This window comes from Ceratotherium simum, chromosome 3 (assembly GCF_057802395.1).
Source record: "Ceratotherium simum simum isolate JZ-2026a chromosome 3, ASM5780239v1, whole genome shotgun sequence".
Taxonomy (NCBI): domain Eukaryota; kingdom Metazoa; phylum Chordata; class Mammalia; order Perissodactyla; family Rhinocerotidae; genus Ceratotherium; species Ceratotherium simum.
Genome location: NC_141902.1, coordinates 65,451,805 through 65,470,905, shown reverse-complemented (window position 1 = coordinate 65,470,905; position 19,101 = coordinate 65,451,805). Strand labels below are relative to the sequence as shown.

At 38.2% G+C, this 19,101-nt stretch overlaps 1 protein-coding gene across 1 annotated transcript in view; it reads right to left on the bottom strand.

The window, feature by feature from the left end:
- BBS4 (Bardet-Biedl syndrome 4) overlaps positions 1–5,694 on the bottom strand; it is a 62,450-nt gene extending 56,756 nt beyond the window's left edge. Inside the window, exon 1 of the mRNA XM_014780896.2 lies at positions 4,765–5,694. Coding sequence (XP_014636382.1) covers positions 4,765–4,788 — 24 coding nt within the window. The 5' untranslated portion in view covers positions 4,789–5,694. The remainder of the gene's footprint in view (positions 1–4,764) is intronic.
- Positions 5,695–19,101: the final 13,407 nt, after the last annotated feature.

Genomic DNA, 19,101 nt, shown 5'->3' with positions numbered 1-19,101 from the left:
TAACATCCATTGCCAATTTTCCTCTTTTTGCTTGAGGAAGATTCGCCCCAAGCTAACATCTGTGCTAATCTTCCTCTATTTTGTAAGTGGGACACCACCACAGCATGGCTGCCATGAGTGGTATGGTATAGGTCCACACCCAGGAACTGAACTGGGGCCACCAAAGCAGAGTGCACCGAACTAAACCACTAGGCCACGGGGCTGGCCCCACAGCCTTCTTTTTAATAACTAAAAATGAGAAGGAAAAAAAGTTGAACTCACAGAAATAGAGAGTAGAAAAGTGGTTGCCAAGGGTTGGGAGGTAGGGGAAATAGGGAGAGGTTGGTTAAAAGGGTACAAACTTTCAGTTACAGAATGAATAAGGTCTAAGGATCTAATGTAAAACATGGTGACTACAGTTAATAACACTGTATTGTACAGTTGAAATTTGCTAAGAGAGTAGAACTTAAATGTTATCACCAAAAAAAAAAAAAAGTATATATGTAGGGTGATGGATGTGTTAATTAACTCAATGGTGGGAATCCTTTCACAATGTATACGTATATCAAGTCATCACCTTGTACACTTTAAATATCTTACAACTTTCTCAATTATACCTCAATAAAGCTGAAAAAAAAACCAGAAATAACCCATATCTCCATCTAGTAGAATGGATAAATTAAGTGTAGTAATTTCCTAAAATGGGATACTAAATAGCACTGAAAAATGAATAAACATTAATAAAAATATATATATATATTGTTTAGGGGTATCAAATATGGTAAAACTATAAAGAAAAGCAAAATAATAATTAAAATGAAATTGAGGAAAGAGATGACTTCTGCTGGGAAAGGAGGAAAATGCAGTAAAGAAGAGACACTTAGGAGGTTGCAAAGTTATTCTTTTTTTTTTTTTTTTTTTATTTTTTTTTTTTATTGACAGCATTGTTAAAGCTCCAAATTACATTTATTGCAGTAACATTGGTTTATAACATTGCAAAAATTTCAGGTGTACATCATTGTACTTCTATTTCTGCATGGACTACATCATGTTCACCACCAAAATACTAATTACAACCCATCACCACACACATGTACCCAATTATCCCTTTCACCCTCCACCCTCCCCCCTTCCCCTCTGGTAACCACCAATCCAATCTCTGTCCCTATGTGTTTGTTTATTGTTGTTATTATCTACTACTTAATGAAGGAAATCATACGGTATTTGGCCTTCTCCCTCTGACTTATGCAAAGTTATTCTTAATGACCCATTTGTGATGTAGGAACACAAGTTTCCATTACATTGTTCTTTAAAATGTACATATAACCGTTTATTAGTTCTTTTAGAGGTAAGATATATTTCATAACAACAAAAAATTAATCCTCAAAATAAAAGAGAATACATAATTTGTTCTTTTAGCTATTTTATTATCTTGATTTAACAAATACAGAAAACTTGATAATAAAATAACCCATTTAAAAATGGGCAAAAGATTTGTAGAGACACTTCACCAAAGAATTATGAATGAATAAGCACATAAAAGATACTCAATATCATTATTCATTAGGTAAATACAAATTAAAATCACAATAACCACCACTACACATCCACTAGAATGGCGAAAACAAAAAAGACTGACAATACCAAGTGTCGTTAAGGATGTGGAAAAACTGAAAGCCTCATGCATTGCTCACGGGAATGTAAAATGGTGCATAGCCACTCTAGAAAAGAGTTTGGCAGGTTTTTTTTTAACATACACTTACCACACAACCCAGCAATTCCACTCCTAGATAAATGAAAACATATCTATGGAAAGATTTGTATGCCAAAATTCATAACATTATTCTCAACAGCCAAAACCAGGAAACAACCGAAATGTTCATCAATTGGTGGATAAACAAAATGTGTATATTCACACAATGGAATACTGCTTAAAATTAAGAAGGAACAAACTACTGCTACATGAGATATGAATGAACTTCAAAAAACATGCTAAGTAAAAGTAAGACACATAAGACAACATATTGTGACTCTATTATAGGAAATTGCCAGAAAAGCCAAAACTATGGAGACAGAAAGCAGATCAGCAGTGGACTGGGGTTAGAGTTGGGATTGGCTGCAAATGGACACAGGGAACAGCTGGAAATGACGGACATAAGTGGATTGTGGTGACAGTTGTGCAACTTTATAAATTTACTAAAATTAATCAAACTGTACACTTAAAATGGGTAAATTTTAGGGTGTGTGTATTATACCTCAATGAAGGTGCTGTTACGAATGCTAAAGAACTCTATTGTTTTTTGATCTGGGATTTTTTTTAACTTGGGGGAATATATTAGCTAAAGAATTTGAAACGTTCAAAAAGCATCTTCATGAGTCAGCAACCCCTCTTTCTGCACAAAGTAGAATTAAAATAAATATTTTGATGAGTCTCTTTTTCAAAAGACCTTCCAGAACATTCTGAGATGGAAAGGATTCTATTAGCCCACTTGATCTCATGTATAGCTAGGATATATGTATAATAAATTCATTATGGATCTTTTTTTGTTCTTTCTTCATTTTTATGTAGTTCTGTGATCATTTATTCATCTAACGAATATTCATGTAACACTTGATATGTCCTAGGCACTTTATCTGAGCCAAATCAACTAGTGCAATAGTAATGTTTCCCTTCTGTTCTGAAAGCTTTAATCTTTTAATTTACAGGAAGACAGAGAGGTATTTATACAAATACGTCAAATAATGGGCATTAGGCAGTTACCAAAAGTTTTATAAGTCACGGAAACCAGAGCTATTTGCTTGTTTTTTTTTTTAATATCTGTAAACCATTTATAATATATTCTTAAATAAAATATAAATATCAGTTCCCAGTTTTCCTCCCTAAGGAACTAAGATGATTCTAAATAGTTCTGGTAGCATATTAGATTTCCTGTGCTCCACATTGGGCTGGTTTCACTCTGTTTTACTGGGCTATCTCCCGACCTCAAGGCCTTTGCTGCAACATTCTTACATTTTTACTCATGCATTTGTTGACAGTTCTCTCTGTGAGTTTTAAGTCTTTTAGTCTTCTCTCCTCCACATCTATATATTTATATCTACAGATCTACGTATCCTTTTCTTTGTGTCACAAAATTAAGATCACCCAATATACCCCACCCTACATCTAGCTTTTATTTAAATGTATACCACAGAAATCCCTCCAAGTCAACATACATAGTTCTAACATTCTTTTTAATGGCCACATAACATTCCTAAGTATGGAAATATCAGAAATCATCCATCACCCTACTAATGGGCATTCACTTTGTTTCCAGCTTTTTCCACTATAAACAGTACTGCAGTGAATACCCTTGTACTACATGCTTATGTTTTGCTTTTATTTCGATGGGATACAGGTCTAGGAGTAGGACTGTTGGGTCCTTTCAATTTTACTACAAGATGTCAGATCACTTCCAAAAAGGACAGAAATTCAAATTTCCATGCAGTGGTAACTTAAAAGGATGAAATTACTATAAATATAACACTGTTAGCAATAAACTTGACAATACTGAAAATAATTAACTTCAGGCTCAAATACTAAAGTCATATATAAACAAAAAGTCATTCCTTTCAAACACTATCAGAGATCAAAAGTACAGGACAATTCCGCCATCACAGAAATCAAGTTCACATTCTGTTTATGAACACCTTTCTATACCTGCAATGAGCACTAGAGAATGAGCTGTATTTGCAGCAATGTCATGTTACCATTATACCTTACATTTAGGCATATGTAGGTGAAGTATTTTCTTTGGTATGTTTCCAATATCTAAAACCTGGTAACACTAATCATGCTTTTCAATTTTTTTTAATTCGTAGCTTAACAGAAATCTTCGGTTTGGGCCTCCTTCTCTATATTCAAGTGTTTTGATTACACTAACTTGATTTCTGTACAAATGAAAAAAGAACAGAAAACAAACAGGCCCACTGACAGATAAACACGGGCCCTGCTCCTTAACAGCCAAAACTAAGCTGTAAAACAGCCAGACTGCTATTTTGTCTCCTGTTTTCCAGGGCAATAAATTCCGAATAAATAACTAAAGTCATTCTAACAAACGCACAGAATATGCTTTGAAACCCAATACTAAAACAAGGTTTCACACTTGGAACTTGAAAGAAATTAGATCCAATTATGAATATACGCCTCAAAAATAACTACTAATGGGTTATCCTGAATTCATCTGGGCTACTTTGTATTAGCAGTTCTGTGGGAGTTGAATCAACGCCTAACTCACACCAGCTGAATCCCAAAACAGTACTTTCCTAAACTTAATCTCAACAGAGAAAACATGGTCCCGGCCCACTGGCAGAAGGCAGTGACGCCGAAAGCTTCCAGGTTTTGTCATACTCAATTCCTACTCCAGGGAATTAACAGAAACTGTCTCTGTACAAGTGGTAGTCTTTTCTTTCCAAACCTCGTGAGACAGAAAAGATGGAGCTAAAGAGCCATTTCTGATGAAAACCTCCCTTTTCCGTCCAGCGCATCACAAGAGGGACCACAGTCCTAGCACCAACCCAGCGCTGCAAAGAATTCAGCCTTGCCCAGGCCGACCAGATCCCGGGAGCCGGACTGTGTCGCCCCGCCCACCCCGAGCCACTCCGGATCCCGCTCCGCCTTTCCCCAGGGGCAGCTGCGTGGGACACAGGCCGCCGTCAGCCTCCCTCGCCTCTGCTCTGCTCTGCCCAGCCCGGCGCTGTCCTGCCCCGCCTGGCGGCCGGGAAACTAAGGAGAACCTCGGCGCTCACCGTCGCAAGTCTCTCCTCAGCCATCTTGGCTCCGCCCACCGCTGCGCGGCCGGAAGTCAGAGGTTTCCCAGCCGACCAGGCAAACGGAAGTCATAGGACTAGGGGAGGGGGGAGGGCCCTGAGCAGGGAGAGGAGTAGAGCGCCGAGCGGAAGGCTTTGCCTGGGAGACCGAGGGTCTTGAAGAAGCCGGGACAGGGTTGGGCCCTGCGCTACAGACGGCTTGGCTCTAAAGGAGCCGGTGAGTGAATGCGGAGTCAGTAATTCCCTTCTTCCCGGGCAGCCCCTGCCGCCCCACGCCATTGTGTGGACGATGGAGTAACCCCGGGCCTCGCTAGCTGGAGTGGCCAGCCACACCAGGAGGACCTGACGGAGTCCCCCCGACGCCTCTCTGCATTTGTTTCAGTCCTCCTTCCGGGAGTCCCGGCCCCCAAGCCCAAACCCTAGGGCAGAGAACGTCATTCTCGCCCTACGTAAAAACCTCGTTTCGGGGCTGTCACTATGCAGCTGCGGTAGTCGCCTAATCAGCCTCCCACTCTCCTTTAATGTACAGTTTGGAAACCCGCTGTCGGTGGGCTGCATCTGAGCGCAGTCTTGTTTTGATTGTGTCGGCGAAGAGGAAGAATGTCCCTCTGCCCTTTCCCTTAAGGTTCTTATGGCTGGCCAAATAATTAATAAGACAGGTTAGCAGGAGAAAATAATACCAAGTTTAATAACATGTATACATGGGAGAAAGCAGGGACGCTGCGTTTCTCAACACAATAGCAGAAATTCTTGTCTTAAATACCATGTTCAGCCAACGACAAAGGAGGATGTTGGGGGTGGGAGGAGTCAGTTACTGGGAGATTACCACTAAAGCACAGTAAACAAGAGTAAGGTTATTATGCAGATTTAAGGCCTCACCTTCCACATTGATAAGCCTCTAGAAATGAGGCCATCCCCCCCCCCTTCCCAAAACAGAGAGGGAGATAGTTTTACAAATGGAGATTTCCCTTATAAATGTAAATGATTGTCTGGCAACTCCTCGCAGGGCCATCCAGAGAATGTGGCCAGAGAGACAGAACTTCCGATAAGATGGGCTTGTTGGTGCCTTTCCTATTGTAACATTTATTCTACATTATCTTTACAGCCATCATGATAGATCTGTTCCAGGAAGGAGCCGCCATGTCAAATTCTTTAGGCAGTTAGTGGGGAAGGTCAAATGTCCCTAGAGAAAACAACCAAGGTAAAGAGATAGATTTCAGGGTGGCCAAATCTTGATCTCCCACAATTGAAAATATTAAAAAATCAAGAGATTTCACAATAAGGCCAGAAATCTGGCCTCGAGATAAATAAAGATCCAACAATGAGCCTGCATTCCTGCTTTGCAGTACAATAGATCTGAAACTGGCTGCCACTGTAGGTAGACATTTGTTCGCCGTTCTGCCACAATCCTCACTTCCCAGCACACTTCAGCCGTTTTACATTACCTATCTGGCCCTCGGTGTGGTGAATGAAATACTTAGTCTTTCCACTGGGTGATCGTGGAAATACGTATGGGCTTCGGAGTCAAACATGAATTCTGGACTTGACTACTGCATGACTAGAGCCAGTCATTTCTCTGAGCTTCATTCATTTCAGTACCAGGAACTATGCGATAAACAAAACATACAGGATCTCTGCACCAATCTTAGAGTATAGTGAGGAAGGCAGACAGTAACTAATTACATAAGCAATGTTTATGAAGAAACAGTTCACTAAAGAAATACAAATGGCTCAAACGTATGAAAATAACTTTGGAAGCAAGAAAAAACATGCAAATTAAAGTTTCCATGAGGTACTTTCCACCTCTTACATTGGCCAAGAACAAAAATTTTCATTGACATAATTGTGAGTAAACATGCATTCTTCATCTGTGGCTAGTGGGAATGTGAATTTGTACAACCTACATTGAGAGCAGTTCGGCAATAACTACCAAAATTAAAAATGCACATAACTTTTAACTCTATTTCAATTCTAGGAGTTTATTCTATAGCTATAAATGTGGAAAATGACGTTATATACAAAGTTATTCACTGCAGCATTGTTTGTAATAACCGAAGCCTGGAAAAAACCTAAATGCACAATAATTGAGGTTAAAGAAATTATGATAAGCCCATACTATATGGTACATGAAAAAGAAGCAACTGTTTACATATTGATATAGAAGAATTGCCAAGATATATTAAGATAAAAACAAAGCGCAGAAAAATGTATATAATATCTGTGTTAATAAAAGGCAAAAATAAAGAGGAATATTATGTATATAATTGATTGTATACTCAAAAAATATTTCTGGAAGGATATTCAAAATGCTAAAAGTACTTACTTGTAAGGAGGAGAACTGGGTACCAGAGGGACAGGAAAGGGAAGAGATTTTTTACTCTATACCTTGTGTACAATTTGAATTTTTTAACAAATGGATGTATTAGCTATTCCAATGACAGAAAAAAATAAAATGAAATGAAAAGAACAACATAACTATATGATTAGAATTGTAGTAAATGCTAAGAAGGAGAAATATAGAGTAGTAAGAGCAAATAACAGGGAGATCCAATCTAGACTTGTTTGGACGGGGAAGTTTCCCTGGGTAAGAGATGTTAAAAATGAGACTTAAAGGATAAGGCATTAGCTTGAGGAAGGGGGATGAGGAAGTGGGCAGGCCAGGGAAGACTTCTAAGGCAAAGGAAGAGCTTGTGCAAAGGCCCTGAGGATGGAAGAAGCTTGGCCAGTTTGTAGCACAAAAACAAGACCAGTGTGGCTGGAAAGAGGACAGGGGAAGAGAGTGGGTTGCAATAGATGGAGAGGTAGGAGAGACTAGTGGTACAGATCCACAGAGGCCATGTGAATAATTTTATTCTAAGGGCGTTGGGAAGGCACTAGAGAGAGTTGAGCAAGGAGTGACATGGTCAGTGTTAACATTTAAAGAGTTCATGTTAGCTAATGAATGGAGAATGAATTGAGAGGGGGACAAGTATTGATAATCTAGGGGAGACTAAAGGATACTGCAAACGAGATGATGAAACAGTTCACTTGGACTAGAGTGGTGGGAAAAGAGGGAGAAAAAGTCAATGGATTCTCAAGAATTTTAGGAGGCAAACCAAATTTCCTATGGTGTAGAATTGGAGATGGGAGAATGAGGGAAAGAGAGATAGATGTCACAGGAAGATTGCTAGGTTTCTAACTTTAAAAGCAACTGGATGAATAGTACAGTCAATTACTGAGATGGGGAGCCTTAGGGAAGAAGATGGTGGAAAGCTGATGAGCATGCTTCCCAATATATAAAATCTCCCTGAAAGGGGCCCTGTGAGGAGTAAATGACATTCTTTATGCCTATGTTATTAAATAAATAGAAGCCATTACTATTATTATATGTTTTAAAATCTCTCCTTTGACCAGATCTTAAGAGAAAGAGCACTTTCTGTGCAAGAGCCTTTTTCATAAGAAAGCATGTTGCTTTCTCAAATTGCAACAACCAAACTTAATGTGCTTTAGATAGGCAATTAGAAAAATCTCCTCAAAAAACATCACATCTTCACAGGAAGATCTCAGAGTCACATAGACAATATTTCGTGTTTAACACATGAGTCTTCATTCCCTTAGAAAACCTTCTTGGATGTAACCTTACTTATGAGGATCATTCAAGTCAGATAGCTGGGTAAGGCATTCCAAACAAAATAGCATTTATCTTTTTTCCCCCATGGTAGGGGTTGAGGAGGCAGGAGAGGAATCAGGCTTCAGTAACTTTTTAACATCCCCAATATGTGTATAAAGAAGGAGTTACAATTGAGTTTCTACATTAAAAATATTTTAATGTGTCATTCCTACTCTGATACAGTCTACAGCCAGCTTTGTTCTGATGCCAGCTGCCCAGGCAACTCTCTAGCACCTCATGCCTCTTTTACGATATATAGTCCTCCCAAAACCCCAACTCCCGAGAGCCCAGCCAACACCTTGGGAAACACTTTAAAATAATATAAAGCTCCATGGGCCTTCATGAAGCATTTAAACATAGTCATTCCTGATACTACGGAAATACTCAACAGCGAATGTGGGCAAAGGCATATATACTGCATTGTTTGTGAGAAATAACACTGCAAACAACCCAAATGTCCATCATTAGGGATTATTTAAACAAACCAAAGTGCATCCATATTAAGACATATTATGCAGCCTGTAAAAGACTTCAAGAGGGTGAAATAGTTACATGAAAAAACAAAGTGTATATAAAATATAGTATGCTTCTATTTGTGTTAAAAAAAATAATAAGGGGGGAGATATTCTTGTTTTGTAAATAGAATTTGTGTGCATGTGAGAGGAAGATTAGCCCTGAACTAACATCTGTAGCCAATCCTCCTTTTTTTGCTCAGGAAGATTGGCTCTAGGCTAACATCTGTGCCCATCTTCCTCTATTTTATATGTGGGATGCCTGCCACAGCATGGCCTGATACGTCGTGTGTAGGTCCGCTCCTGGGATCCTAACCTGCAAACCCCGGGCCACCGAAGCGGAGCATGCGAACTTAACCACTACTCCACCCAACCAACCCCTGTAAATAGAATTTTGAGAAGAAATTGCAAGAAACTGGTAATGCTATTTGTCTCTGTAGAGGGAACAGAGAGGACTAGGGGACCTAGAATGGGAAAGTGACTTACTTTTCATTGTTTATCATTGTATAAATTTTAACTTTTTATTATCCATGTATTTTTAACTTTAAAAACTAGTTCATAAAATATGTAAAGGAAACCATTTGTTAAACTTCCATTCCTGGAATTCAATTCTGATTTGGATGTAGAAAATCACAAGAGAACATAGCTCCCACCCTAGCAAACAAACAAAAGGCCAGACTAGCTAGAAAATCAAAAATATTTTAAACTCATCAGAAAGCTGAGGACATAAAGAAACCTAAAGGAACCAACCTCCAGAAAGAGCTAAGTCGTTTACAGGACAGAAGAGATCCATGGCTGCTCATATTCCATACTGAACTATACTAGGAAGAGGAATCCACCATAGGGGAGTAAAGAGAAACCAGTTTAAATTTAACAAAATTTTAACAGCCCCATGGAGGCTGGCATGCCACCTCCCAATCTTACCTCTTGGATCTTAACCAGGTACAGGGAGGTAGTAGACTAAAAGTGGGAGGGGGATGGATAATAGAAGAGCTGAGACAGATCCCACCCCTGCCCTTGAGGTAAGTGGAGCCCCTCCCAAGTGCAAGATACCCTTTAAAAGTGAGGGGGCAAGGCAGGAATGCTGAGAAATGCATCAGAAACAGTCTTGAAGGCTAAGAGCGGAGGAGGAGAGCTGAGAGACCATCCCCAAGCATTGTGGGCATTCCTCCCCAAAAGACTAAGGGTAGGGCACACACAAGAGATGAGCGAAATATTTCCCCACTCCCTATCCCAGTGACTAAAAAACCTGGCAGCTAGGCTGGTTTGTCCACATTTTTCACTAGAAAGAAGAGATCTCCCACATTTCCAAAAGCTGATGGCTTGGCTACAAAGCAAAGTCAGATCTTTAGAATCTTGCCAATGCCCAAAACCTAGGCCCTACCGAAGGGAAAGTTCTGATTCTGCCTTCAAAATATTTGAAGCTAGTGGTGAACTGAATCAAACTAAAGTTGCAATAAAGCTCAGATCTAGGTCAAATATATCAGATTGACTGAGCCACTACTTAAGTGGCTGAAAGAAAAATGGGCATGCCCCATTTTGAAGGTCAGTAATATTTACTTCAGTCTCTCCTGCTTTTTATACAAAATGTCCAGCATACAACCAGATATACAAGACATGTGCAAAAGCAAGAAAATGAGATCCATGGTAATGGGAAGAGTTCAACAGAAGCAGAATGAAAGATGACCCAGATGTTGAATTATCAGTTGGGATCTTTAAAATAACTCTGATTAAAATGCTAAAAAGTCTAGTGGGGGCCAAAATATTGGAATCAATAGATAGCGTTTTTGAAATAACTATGATGAAAATGCTAAAAAGTCTAGTGGAAAATGTGGATGACATGCATGAAGAAATGAGAAACTTTAGCAGAAACATGGTAACTGTACAAACATAATGAAATTCTAGAAATAAAAAATACGATGTCAGAAATACAGAATTCATTAGATAGGTTTAACAGGAAAGCATCAGAGAACTTGAAGACAGCTAAATGGAAAGTATCCAAACTGAAAACAAAAAGCAAAAAGATTGGGGGAAAACCACCTGAGATCTGTAGGTTACTATCAAATCATCTAATATATGTGTAATTGGAGTCCCAGAAGGAGAGGAGAGGCAAGAGAATATGGAACAAAAGAAATCTATGAAGAGATAATGGCCAAGAAATATTCAATATTAATGAAAAACATCAACACAGATCCAAGAGGTTCAGTAATCTCCATACAAAGAATATACCTAGATATATCATAGTCAATCTGCTGAAAACCAAAGATAAAGAGCAGATGTAAACGTAACAAAAAAAACCCACATTATGAACAGGTAAACAAATAAAAATGTTGGATGACCTCACCAGAAACCAATGAGACCTGAAGACAAATAAACAACTTCTTCAAAGTACTGAAAGAAGAAGAAATAAAAGGTCAACGTAGAATTCTATATACAACTAAAATACCCCCCCAAAATAAAAGTAAAATAAAGATATTCTCTGATAGATAAAAGCTGAGAGAATTCATCTCAGAAAAACTGCAATAGAAGAGGAGCTAAAGGAAGTTCATCAGATTAAAGGGAATTTATACCAGATGGAACCTTAGATTTGCTGGAAAATATGAAGAGCAATAATGAAGTATTGTGGAGAACAGAATAGAGAGTCTAGAAATAACTACACACATATATGGTCAGTTGATTTTCATCTGAGATGCCAAGTCAATGTAGTGCGTGAAAGAAAATCTTTTTAAACAAATGTTGCTGGAACAACTGGATATCCATGGTGAAATAAACCTCATTCTGTACACAAAATTATTTTGAAATGGATCATATACCCAAATGTAAAACTCCAAACTATAGATGTAAAACTTCAAACCATTGAGATGGCTCAGAACATCTATGATACACCATAGACATAAAACCCCAAACCATAAAACTTCTAGAAGAAAATATGTTCTTTGTGGCCTTGGGGTCACAAAACCATAAAAGAAAAAATTAATAAAGTGGACTTTATAAGAATAAAAATTTCTGCTCATCAAAAGCTCCCAGTAATGGGCCAGCCCCATGGCTTAGCGGTTAAGTGCGTGTGCTCCGATGCTGGCGGCCCGGGTTCCGATCCTGGGTGCACACTGACGCACTGCTTCTCCGGCCATGCTGAGGCCGCGTCCCACATACAGCAACTTGAAGAATGTGCCACTATGACATACAACTATCTGCTGGGGCTTTGGGGGAAAATAAATAAATAAATAAAATTATTAAAAAAAAAAAAAAAGCTCCCAGTAAGAGAGTGGATAAGCCATAGTCTACAAAAAAAAAAAAAAAAAATCATAGCACATATATCCATCAAAGGACTTGTATCCAGAATTCACAGAATAATAACCCACAATAAAAAGACAAATTTTAAAATGAGAAAAGACATGAAAGACACTTCATGAAAGATATACAAGTGTAAGATAAGCATATAAAAATTGCTCAACATCATTAATCATCAGGGAAATGTAATGTAAATTAAAATTGCAATGTTACTTCATACTCGCTAAAATGGCTAATATAAAACAGTAAATATTGACAAAGATATGGAACAACTGGAACTCTCATACATCATTGATGGGAGTACAAAATGGTAAACCACTTTGGAAAATAGGAAGACAGTTTCTTAAAAAGTTAAACATACACTTACCATATGACTCAGCAATTTTCTACTCAAGCATTTATCCAAGAGAAATGAAAACATGTATCCACAAAACAAAAACAAACAAAAATCTTACATACAAATATACATAATTGCCTTATTCGTAATTGCCCCAAACTGGAAACAACCTAAAAGTCCATCAATAGGAGACTGGATAAACAAATTGGGTATATTTATAGAATGAAATACTACTCAGCAATAAAGAATAATTTACTGATACATACAACAATATGGATGAGTCTTTAAAGCATTATAAGTGAAAGCCAGATGCAAAAGAGTACATATTATATATATGATTCCATTTATATAAAGTCAAAAAGCAGACAAAACAAATCTTTAGTGATAAAAATCAGCAAATGATCATTGGAGTAGGGAAGGGAGCAGGGATGATTTGAAAGATGCACAAGAGAACTTTCTGGGTTAATGGTAATGTTCTGTATCTTCTTTTGGGTGTTATCACACAGGTGTATACAATTGTCAAAACATCAAACTGAAGACTTAAGATGTGTGCATTCTACAATATAATTATTTCCATACATCAATTTAAAGTAAAGGTGAGTGGAGGATTCCTATTCCAAGGGCATCTATCCCCAGCCCTTTACTGATCTATCTGATTTTTTCTCCTCAGAGTGATCTTTGGGCTCTAATCTGTTCAGGGCTATGCCCTTGATTATAGAATTTATCTTAAAGGGCACACAATCCAGTCCCAAAGAAATAGCATTTAGAATCTGTGAAGCAATTTTGTGGAACCAACAGTTTATTTCCATTGGCTAGTGAGCAACCATTTAACCATTGTAAGGCACTGACTTGTACTCATGTGATTTTAACACGAATTGACGGTACAATACTTAACCTACTCTATTGCAAACACATCAAAATAATGGAGTAAAAATTAATTCTTCAAAGGCATGTAGAACACTATCACTCTTCATTAAACCCAATCTCTGGTATTTGCTGCCATGACCTTTACAATGCTCCAAACCAGTCACAAGATTTTTAGATGCAAACTCATTTCCTATCCAGAGCAGGTAGAAACTCAGGTCATGCTTTCTCGTTCGTTAGAGAAAACTTTTTAGTATTTGCTCTAGTTACATAGAAATGAACCACAAGTCAGGGTCATATGGTAGGAATTTATTAACAAGCAAACAACTTTTTTCATACCAAGAAGACCAGCAATTAGGTTATAAATGACTTGAGAGCAGGTGCAAGAACTTACAATTTTAGAGCATTCCATTAGAATGTCTACTGCCCAAGTAGGCCCCTAAGAGGTGCTCCATAAGTGCTGGTTACCACTTGATGCTGCACTCCCTCTGAGAAAATGATGTGACCTGAAGAGGTAGGAGTATACATAGGGAGTCTCCCTGCAAGAGGAAGCTGGGTAATTCAATAAGTAGTGGTGTTTTTAGATAGGGTCCCTCAGAAAACTTAGGATGAAATCCTGCTCTATGTGTATTTGCTCAGTCCTCAGGAATCCCAGCTTGGCCAATTGATTCCAGAGATCCAGAATTTCAGACGTAAGCCCGAGATTCACAATTCCAACAAATAGCCATTTAATGAGCACTGAAATGGCTTCTAGGGCACTGCTTTGTTATTATATATATAGAAACCAATTTTAGCCATTGGAAGGAAACCTAAAATCTATAGAAGCAAGTTTTCAGCCTAGAGAGCTTTCTGGAGAATTAACTGTCCACTACAGAGAATAAGTTTTATATTTCTATAATCACCTTTTAGATTCCCACCCTGAAAGAAACTGGAACACTCCATGGCAAAAAGCAGGCAGCTTGAAAAGCAAATACCAAACTTTTATACAGGTATAGTCAGTGAGTAGGGATATACAGGTGCCAAATAAGACACCAAGTCAGGAAGTGTTACTTTGTGCATAGGAAGACCAAGTCATCAGCTCAAAGTACATACGACTGGCCTTCTGGAGAGGGTTTGGAAATATGGGGATTGCATCTTAACTCTCATTAAAATGCTAGGGTGGCTCTCAAATGTGAGGGAGAAAAAGGCATACTTTGGGTCCTTCTTGGTAGAGTATCTGAGGTTAACAACAAGAGAAGAGCCAAAAACAAGAATTGGTCATTGAGTCTCCAGGGCAATCTAAGGCTGGATGTCCCCTAACCAGTCTATATAATTTTAGCAGGTACTTTTGGCAAGGCTGTTTGAGAAGCAGCTAGTGTGATGAAAAGAATAGCAGTGGTCAAAATGTGCCTCCAGCTCTGCCATTAACTGGCTAGGTAACCTTGGGCAATCCACTGAGTCTCTACATAGAATCAGGGTTAAGAGCTTCAGATAAACCATCAGACCCTTTGTTCACTGCTGTACCTCCAGTGCCTAGAACAGTGCCTAACACCATGGTGTTGACTGAAGGAACCTAGGTTTGAATCTTCATTCTGCCACTTAAAAAAGGAAGACTTCAGGGAAATTACCTACCTTCTTTGAGCTTCTATTTTCTTATTTATACAATGGAGATGGTTAACTATCTCATAGGATTGTGAGTTTAAAAAAGATGGACATGAAGCATTTAGTAAACACTAAATAAGTTAGCCATAATTTTCTATTATATACTAATTCCTTACATTTATTTAAAACTTCCAGAACATTTTGTTTTTGTTGAAGACACCTTCTGTGATGTGCAGCCAGTGAACCATAATCTCCAAGATTTGGCTCCTAATCCAGAGGGTTAAGCCCCCAAGAGCCACATTTGTACCGATGATCCTGTCCATTGGTTGGTTGGTTCTGTCTACATGTGTCTGGAACAGTTACAATATAACACCTGGAGCTATGGGGTAGCTGATAGGGAAAGCAAAAGCTGTTAGAATGATATGGATGTACAGAAGACAGACAATAACAGTTTAGGAGTTCAAATAGCTTTTTAGTTCCTGCATCCAATCTCATCCTGCCTTTGGGAATCTAGGAGACAGCTCTCTATCCTTATTTTTTGCCTAAGTTAGTACTAGTATGCTTATTATTCGTAATTAGGCTTTGTTTTCCCATTAATTTTCTTTGATCCTCACAATGTTCCTATAATAGACAATATAGCATGATGGAATGAACACATGAAATCAGACAAGCATGATCCTGTCATAAACTCTACATAACTTTTGAGTGAGTTAATACTCTACGAACCTGTTTTCTCATTTATAAAATAGGATAGCAATGCCTACTTTGTTTTAGGACTGCTTAGAACACACAGATAATATAAGTAAGCATCTAGCAAGAAGCACTCAACAAATTATAGCTCCTATTAGTATCCCCATTTTACAAAAGGAAAAACTATGGCTAAGGAATATTGATATTTTTTCCACTATAAAAATAGTGGAATAAAAACACTGGGAATAAAAACAGGAAAATCCACTGTCTTAACACAGATCATCAAAAGAATGAAACTAACAGTGAGAAACTTGTGACTCTTAAGTGCTCTGAATTTTAACTCTAAATGATTAAGTGGAATTGTGCATTGACTTGACACAAATAGCTTAATGACAGCTTTGCTTATAACGATTCAAATACCTTTGCTCAAACTCTAATTTACTTTCCCAGATAGATTTCTCTCCCTTGGGAAGCGAATGTATTGCTAGTTGATGAAAACATTCTCCTCTGTTTGTCAGTTCTACTGTTCTTTTGGTTTTGTGACTTATTTTCTCCAAGGTGGACCGCTTAACAGAAAACTGACAAAAAACAAATTGGGCACTTCCCACTAGACCCTTAGAAGGTACCATTCCACAAAACCCACTCAGCTGGGGCCTACAGTATGGCCCTTTCCTGAGCTTGTGAATTTGTCATAAGTCTTATTGTCCCTTATGACCTAGGGTGCTCACCTATACTCCTTCTCTGAAATTACAGAAGTGTCTAGATCAACGGTCTCAACCTTATCTGCAGGTCTCAAACTGCACTGCACAATCATCAGGGCTGGGGGTAGGGATAGGGCCTTAAAAGTTATTGATGCCTAAGGACACAACCCAAAGCAATTAAATCATAATCTCTATGAAGTGGGACTCAGGCATTAGTTCTTTCGGTTTTGTTCTTTTGAAACTTCTCAGTGATTCCACTGTGTGTCAGATGGATAGTGGCATTAAGTTGCAACCCAAAACTAACACAAGTTGGAAAATGATATGGCCCAACTGCAATTTTTCCTTGACCCACATTTAAGAATATTGTGAATTAACTGCCGACATTTCAAAACTGAAAGAATTCACATATAAAGTATATTTCACAGGATCCTCTCAGATCCTACTTAGCCCAGAGTAGTCATTAAAATATTTACCTGTCTCTTGTAGACATGTGAGTTTAAGACTCCTGTATTACTTGAGACCCCTGGATTACTGTGGTAATAGAATTGTGCTTCTGGCACTGTTAGAGCTGCTACATATCAATGTGTGATTGCTTCATATATTAATTGGCTCCTACTCTGAAAATGGCCCTCAACAAGCATATCTATGGTTTAATCATAGTCTGAAAACTGCTTTTCAAAAGAATCTCATATTAGTTATTTTTCCCACACTAAATGCTTACAGCCTACGGAAAGACCAACAGCAGCTGCCTTAAAAATTGGATTTAATTCCACAAAAAGCAAAAAATTAAGACTCAGAAATTGTCTTACTCTGTTTATTCCTATTTATTTCCAGCTGAGCATTTCCGAGTTAGCTATTTCATCTTGGGTAATAAAGTGGAGAAGGAAACTCCTTAAAATAAACCAGAAATGCACAAACTTTATCCCCAAAGAAATCTGAAAAAATGTGAGGGGCCTACACTTCTTCATGTTTCTGAAGGAGCCAAGATCTCCCCATAAGTCTCACTGCTTACCTTCTTAAAGCACCATAGGTCATCCAGTTCTAAGAAATGCTCAGAACAAACGGATATTGGCTATTCTGTGCATTTCTACTTATCAGTTATGAAACAAATTCTGTAAAAAGTTCCAGTAGACTAGCCAAAATCTTTACACTGAAATTCATTTGAACAAATAACCAGACCAACAACTGCAATTTGCTTGGGCACTATTTATCAAATCAAATGATGCTGAACCATATACTCTTAACTATCACATGTGATAATCTTCAATGAGGACTGTCCCAATCAGTAAGATAGGAAGGGCTATTCTATCCATGGCTGGTTTCTTTTGATTAGGGAAAACACAGGGCCACATTAGTTGCAAACTCTGCAACAACAAATTAAAGATCAGAGATAGTATACAGCATTCCTCTAACAGTAGCAGCAACAGACATTTATAGTCTTTGATGTGGTTTAAAAATACACTATAGGTAAGAACCACCTTTCCTGGTACTCAATGCTAGGTCACTCTGAGACCAGATTAAGAAAATAGGATACAAAGAGGTAGTACAACATTGATCGAGTCTCAAAAGAAAATTTGAGTTCCAGGTAGAAGAAACTGAAATCTTGGGCAAGTTACCTAACCTCGTTGAGCCTTATTTTCTTCTTTTGTAAAACAGAGCAATTTCTACCCCACTAGCTTTAGACGGTAATATAAGTTAAAGTGGCCAGCCCTGGTGGTCTAGTGGTTAAGATTCGGCACTTTCACTGCCATGGCTCGGGTTCATTTCCCAGTCAGGGAACCACTCCCACCCATCTATCCGTTGTCACACTGTGAACAGCTGCATGTTGCTGTGATGCTGAAAATTAGGCCACTAGTATTTCAAATACCAGTAGGGTCACCCATGGTGGACAGGTTTCAGCAGAGCTCTCAGACTAAGACAGACACCAGGAAGAAGGATGTAGCCACCCACTTCTGAAAAAATTGGCCACAAAACCGCTATGAACAGCAGTGGAGCAGTGTCCAATATAGTGCCGAAAGATGAGAGGATGGTGCAAAAAGAAAAAAAAAAAAAAAAGACCAGGCAGAGTTCCACTCTGCTGTACACAGGTCACTAGGAGTTGGTATCACCTCAATGGCACTAACAACAAAAATAAGTTAAAGTGCTTTGAAGATAAAAGTGATAAACTAACTCTCATAATTACAGATCCAAATAAGACCAAATTAAATCTTTGTCCTAAAATCTGGACTTGGCTAGATTATCAATGACAAAGATCTCCAACTTTGGGACCTTCTTTAAGACAACTCTCCCTCCATCCCTATGGGAGATATCAGCCTCTAAGAGTCAACTAAATGTAATGTGAAGGAGTTTTGAGGTTAATTGAGAATGACTTTTAAAATACTTAATCTTTAAAAAAGTGACAAAGATCTACTAAGCATCTAATATGTATCACTGTTACTACACAAACAGCAATATAAATTCAATGTTCAAGACACAGAAATTGGAAAGCTTTCAGAAAATGCTCTGAAGGCTTCATTAACCAAGTTAATTGTTGGGGATGGTCTCATTCACAGTTCCCTGCAAAGAAACTGAACCAAATCTGGACATTTTATATTAAGTAGGAACAGTGAATAAGGCACATAATATAGGTGACTGATAGGCCACCAATGTCTTTTTTTTAACTATAAAAATAAACATAAGTTACTAATGGAA